This window comes from Gambusia affinis, linkage group LG05 (genome assembly GCF_019740435.1).
Source record: "Gambusia affinis linkage group LG05, SWU_Gaff_1.0, whole genome shotgun sequence".
NCBI classification, from domain to species: Eukaryota; Metazoa; Chordata; class Actinopteri; order Cyprinodontiformes; family Poeciliidae; genus Gambusia; species Gambusia affinis.
This window is the reverse complement of record NC_057872.1, coordinates 23,351,798-23,357,587: the sequence shown is the minus strand read 5'-3', so window position 1 is coordinate 23,357,587 and position 5,790 is coordinate 23,351,798. Positions and strand designations below refer to the sequence as shown.

At 36.0% G+C, this 5,790-nt stretch overlaps 1 protein-coding gene across 2 annotated transcripts; it reads left to right on the top strand.

Moving 5' to 3' along the window:
* The first annotated feature begins 301 nt into the window (after positions 1-301).
* Positions 302-5,530, top strand: LOC122831269 (macrophage mannose receptor 1-like). 2 transcript variants are annotated; one of them, XM_044117346.1, is made up of 6 exons: positions 302-367; positions 558-658; positions 1,220-1,624; positions 2,603-2,935; positions 3,719-3,807; positions 3,881-5,530. In XM_044117346.1, the coding sequence occupies exons 2-6, from the start codon at positions 619-621 to the stop codon at positions 3,962-3,964; spliced, it is 951 nt and encodes a 316-aa protein (XP_043973281.1). In that variant the 5' UTR covers positions 302-367; positions 558-618; the 3' UTR covers positions 3,965-5,530. The 2 variants fall into 2 exon arrangements, with proteins under 2 accessions (XP_043973281.1, XP_043973280.1); XM_044117345.1 differs by having other exon boundaries at positions 2,597-2,935.
* The last annotated feature ends 260 nt before the right edge of the window (positions 5,531-5,790 follow it).

The following is a 5,790-nucleotide window of genomic DNA, read 5'->3' as shown; positions in this document are numbered from 1 at the left end:
TCAAGCTTTGGTATTTGTTGATTGGAAGTGGCACTTTTTTAAATGGATTTACATTTTATATATATCATACATTATATATTGTTTATAGTAGGAACCACCATAAAATTGCTTTCATAAAAATTATATTTGAGACACATAAACTGTTGCTAAATATATAAATATATAACTAAATATGCTTATAAAGGTGCATTAAGGCAACAAAAAGAAAAAGTCATGACAATCTATCCTTTTTGTCCTTAAACATGTTCCTCAAGGTAAACTTTACATATGTAAATGACATCATGCATGGATTATTGTTTATCAGGAAACATTTTCCTTTTCATTCAAAACATCAGCGACCAACATTGCAGAGGAAGCAGCTCTACTAGTGAGTATATTTCTTACATGTCACTGAAAATTTATGAGCTGGATTTAAGATTACTATCACAGTTAACATTTAAATCGAAATACATTTTTGAGGAATTAAAAGATGAATTAGAAACATTTGAATCTTTTTAAGTGTATAAATAACACGCCTTTTCTAAACTGTCATGCTTTGCTAATTTTCTTTTTCTTAGACAAAAATACTGTGGAGGTTTCAATTTTTTCAGTTTTTAGCTTTTTACAGAAAAATCCACAATGAACCAACAAATTGCTTGGATAACTCTCATCCTGCATGGTAAGAACCTAAATCCTGTGAGTAATCATTAAGTTTTTGCTGATAGTTTTTAATTATTCCTTGACATGAAGCACTTTCTTTTCAACAGTTCCACATTCACATGTTTGACATTTGAAACTCAATAATTTCCATATTTTGTTAGAAAATTTGTGCAATTATTCTAAACATTTCTGAGATTAATTTACAAATTTCTGAATTTTTAACAAATTTTTATATTTCAAGCTCAGAAATTTTCTTGCTCTTTCTAAAAACATTGGCTAAATTTTATTATATTTACTCTAACTTGTTCTATGTACAATAAGCTGCTGTAGTTTTGTGAACTAAACAAATGTACTAATTCTTATTGGTTACTTTAGAAATTACTACAACTAAAAAATAATTTTAATGACTGTAAAAGGATTTTCTTTGCACAGAAAATAGTTTCACACAAAAAGATGCTGTTAAACTGAGCATTGCCCTGTTGAGGCTGATTTTAATGGGATTATAGATTGTTTCAATTTTCCAAGTATCTAAGGTGCAGAATGCTGCATTTTTCACATCTTTTTCTTTTTCAATATTCAGGTTTTTGCCTCGGCTCCTGCTTGCAGGTCCCTTTACGAAAGTACTACTATGTTAACCAGTTTATGACCTGGCCTAAAGCTCAGCAGTTCTGCAGGGAGCATTACACGGACCTGGCCACGTTTGAGAGCATGGACGACATAAACAGGCTGAAACCTAATATTTCCTATTCCTGGGCATGGATCGGACTCTGGGACGATCCGAATGCCTGGAAAACTGCAATGGGCAACGAGCCCAACTCCTGGAGATGGTCTGCAACCGGAGAAACCAGTAAAACTGGTTACCAGTCGTGGGGCACTGGTGAACCAAACTTCAAAAATCCAGGGGAGACGTGCACGTTTATGGCCAATGACGGGTACTGGTATGATAGTAACTGTGAGAGTGGAGTCAAATTTATTTGTTACAACGGTGAGTAAAAATGTAGAGTTTATACATTTTGGTATAAAAAACAAAGTTAACTTAAATTTGACAAACTTTTGTGTTTATTACAACAGAGTACAGGACACGCAAAAAAATAAAATAAATATGAGACTGTGACTTTATTCTCAAAATATTGACTTTATTCTAGAATTGCTCTTATTCTCGCAATATTTATTTGCTTGTTATTATGACTTTATTCCAACAATATTTGGGCTCTATCCTCGTAATTTCCATCCATCCATCCATCCATCCATCATCTTCCTCTTATCTGGGGTCGGGTCGCAGGGGTCGCAGTTTCAGAAGAGAGGCCCAGACTTCCCTCTCCCCAGCCACTTCTTCCAGCTCCTCTGGAGGAATCCCAAGGCGTTCCCAGGCCAGCCGAGAGACATAGTGCCTCCAGCGTGTCCTGGGTCTTCCTCCTCCCGGTGGGACGTGGCCAGAACACCTCACCAGGGAGGCGTCCAGGAGGCATCCTGACCAGATGCCCGAGCCACCTCAACTGGCCCCTCTCGATGTGAAGGAGCAGTGGCTCTACTCTGAGTCCCTCCCGGATGACTGAGCTTCTCACCCTATCTCTAAGGGAGAGCCCAGCCACCCTACGGAGAAAACCCATTTCGGCTGCTTGTATCTGCGATCTCGTTCTTTCGGTCATGACCCAAAGCTCATGACCATAGATGAGGGTGGGAACGTAGATCGACAGGTAAATCGAGAGCTTTGCTTTTTGGCTCAGCTCTCTCGTCATCATGACGGACCGGTACAGCGCCCGCTTGATGGCAGATGTTGCGCCAATCCGCCTGTCGATCTCCCGCTCCCTTCTTCCCCCATTCGTGAACAAGATCCCGAGATACTTGAACTCCTCCACTTCTCTCATAATTTTATTTATTAATTTTTTACTGTGGCACTAATATTCTGTCCTAGTTTGTTTCTTTTGAAATAAAACATGCTTTTGTTTTTATGCAGTTACAGAGAACAATGTGAAACAATATGTGTTGATCTCAACTTTGGCAACATGGAGTTCTGCTCAAAGCTACTGCAGATCGCATCACACCGACTTGGCAATGATTGAGAACAAGGCAGAAAACTCTGAAGTCAAACAGTTAATTCCAACTGGATTCTTTGTTTGGATCGGACTGTACCGAGTGCCGTGGAGTTGGTCTGACAAGAGTCCCAGCCTCTTCCGCCGATGGGGCCCTTCAGAACCAGACAACGGGGGTATTCAGCACTGTGTCTGCAAGAATACAGCACATCTGTTTGGCGATGAAAGATGTGATGATGTCAAAGTCTTCATTTGTGAACAAGGTGATTGTTAAATAAGATGATATGACAAAAAAACCCTGTTTTTAAACAACGTTGTGGTAGGGACACATTTTGAGATCAACCTCTGAAAATGTCTAGAGAAAAACAAGCATTTGTGAGGTATAAAAGTCAAAAATTTCCTTGAAAAAAATTCAGAAAGTTTGAATGTCAGAAAATTTATAGAAAAAATAATGTGCAAACTTTGGAATTTGAAAAGTTGAAAATTTGCTAGAGCAAAACTCAGACATTAGAAATGTTGTAGAAAAATCTTGGAAATTTCAGTTTGAAAAGTCAAAAAATTACTGGAAAAAAAAAATCAAAAAATTTAAGTCTACTCTCAGAAATGTCCAAGAAAAATGTTAGAAATTTATGAGATGGAAAAGTTGAAAAAATTATTGGAACAAAACTCAGAAATTTTGAGATTAAACTCAGAAATGTCAGAGAAAAAAGTTTGAAAAATTCTGATTGAGTACTTCACTCTGAGATTTTGAGATTAACCTCAGAAATTTTAATGAAACTTGGAAATTTCTGAGATTAAGAAGTCTAAACTTTGCTGGAAAAACTTACATTTTCATAATTCCAGAGTTTGAAAAGTCAAAAAATTGCTGGAGAAAAACTCAAATTTTGATATGAATTTTCTAGGTTTTTTGTTTCAAGCAAAGTTTTTACTTTTTAGATTTACAAATTAACTCACTTTTCTCAAATTTACCTTTTTTTCTACAAAGGCCGTAATACTCCATCATAGTTTTGTCTTGTGGTTGTGACACAGATTCTTTTTCTGCTCAGTGGTAAAAACGAGCACCACTGTGAAAATGACGATGACAAGCGACGTGGATCTGACCGACCCGGCCGTCAACGCCCAGGTCCTCCAGCAGGTAAAGTGACCACGTTCCCTTTTACTTGTCTCAATATAAATAAAGAAACGTAACAAAATGTACCCTTCCTCAGCTTGGTGCCTTGCTGACAAACCAGGGATGGACTGATTTCAAAGTGCAATGGAAGATTGTCTCCAAGAAAAACAAAGAAAACTGAATGCTGCAAATTAATTACATCTGCTGATTTACAGACCTTGTGTTTTTACCTTTTGCTCAAATCAGATTGCAAATTATTGTAATAGAAAGTAATGGTATCTTGGGCTTTAACTGGGACCTATTACAAAAAATTCACTTTCTGTACGTCTTTATACTCACATTTGGGTTTCAGCTGCTTGTAAAAACAGATGAAATACTTCAAAAAACTGTTTTGGGGATCAATATAGTATTTTTAAACTGAATTGAATTTGGAAAAAGAAAAAGTACCCAGCTGTTTTTAGGCAGTAAGTTAAAGTTTTTTGGTGTCTGAAAAATGAGTTTCAAAACCTTCCAGATTCACAGTCAGGTACTGTGTCGTTACCTAGCAACCCCAGCCCGTCACCTAGCAACCCAAGCAGAGTTCCGCCATGTTTGGGCAGCTGGTTTTACCGCTGAGTACATTGTTCAGCGGAAAAGACCAGCGTTTTATTGTTGACTTACCATCCAGAAATATTAAGTTATAATGATTTTATGCAGATAAAATGTAACAAACCTGTTTTTATGTCTGTTCAAGGCAGCAGAAGAGGTCACCTTTAAAACAAGATACCTGGAAAAAACAGCTTAGCACTTTAGCATCATATAAAGCTTCCAGTTTAAAGTGAAGCCTGAACAGATACACTAAAACTGTATAGTTGAATTTCCTCTATCCACTTGTAGAAGTAGGTACTAGAACGGTTTAAGCATCCCTCATTTGATTAATAGTCTTGATTTTAATGGAGTTTAACTGTAATCTCAGGCTGTTTTGCTTCTGTTTAAATGTAGTTGTACCAACTGTGACGAGTTTCTAGACCAGCTCACATTTCCTCAGCAAGAAAATGAAGTTTAATAGCTTAGTGTTTTTGTGTAATTGCAAAATGTGCAAACTGTAAACGAAACAATGCATGTATTTTATTTTCTTTCTATCTAATCTTAATCTGGTTTCGCAAACAAATCCAGGATTATTTACTGGTCTGTATTTGATTGTGTAGCGTAAGATAATGTAAGACCACCTTATAATATCAATACGTTCTGCATTCTGGTTTAGGTCTAAAAGAGTTTTTAATGAAACTGTTAAATTAAAGAAAGAAAATAAATTGGCAGATTGATTTTATTTTGAAGTTACAGATTGAGGCAGACTAAATACAAAATACACCAGACATGTTTTGGGGCTTAATTTAAAAAAAAGAAAAAAAAAACTTTATTTACGTTAAATTGTTTTGAATCAGAGAAACCAAATATACTATCTTGCTAAGACAAAGATATGACCCACGAACTTGTGCCTCAAAGACAAACTTTGCATATGAAAATCAAAAGAAGAGCCGTGAATTTTGAAAAAGGCGACTTCCTTTCAATCCAAATAAGATGACGTCTAAACTTTCAAACACCAAGCAGCTGCACGTGACCTCTGTAGTACTGCCTTTATGAATAAGAAAAGGTAGACGAGGTGGATAAAAATATATATGCATATATATTTAACTTATAATATAACAATAAGATTCACAGAATTAATAAATGAAATTCAGATTTACAATATTTGCAGCTGAACTCTCCAGACTTTTATTGGGAATGTTTGTTTTCCACATTTTGTTCTATTTTTTACATTTGTCTTCATATAGATTCAAGATGAAAAAATGTGTTTAATTGAAAGCTTTGTCTCTTTGAGTTAATAAAAATTAACCTTTAGATACTAAGATCCTCCATTTGTAAAGTTGTTTATCAAGTCCAAAGACACCAAAGTGCTTCATGCTCATCCATTTACACACATTCACACGCTGATGGTGGTAAATCACCTGGAACCAAAGCTGCCGT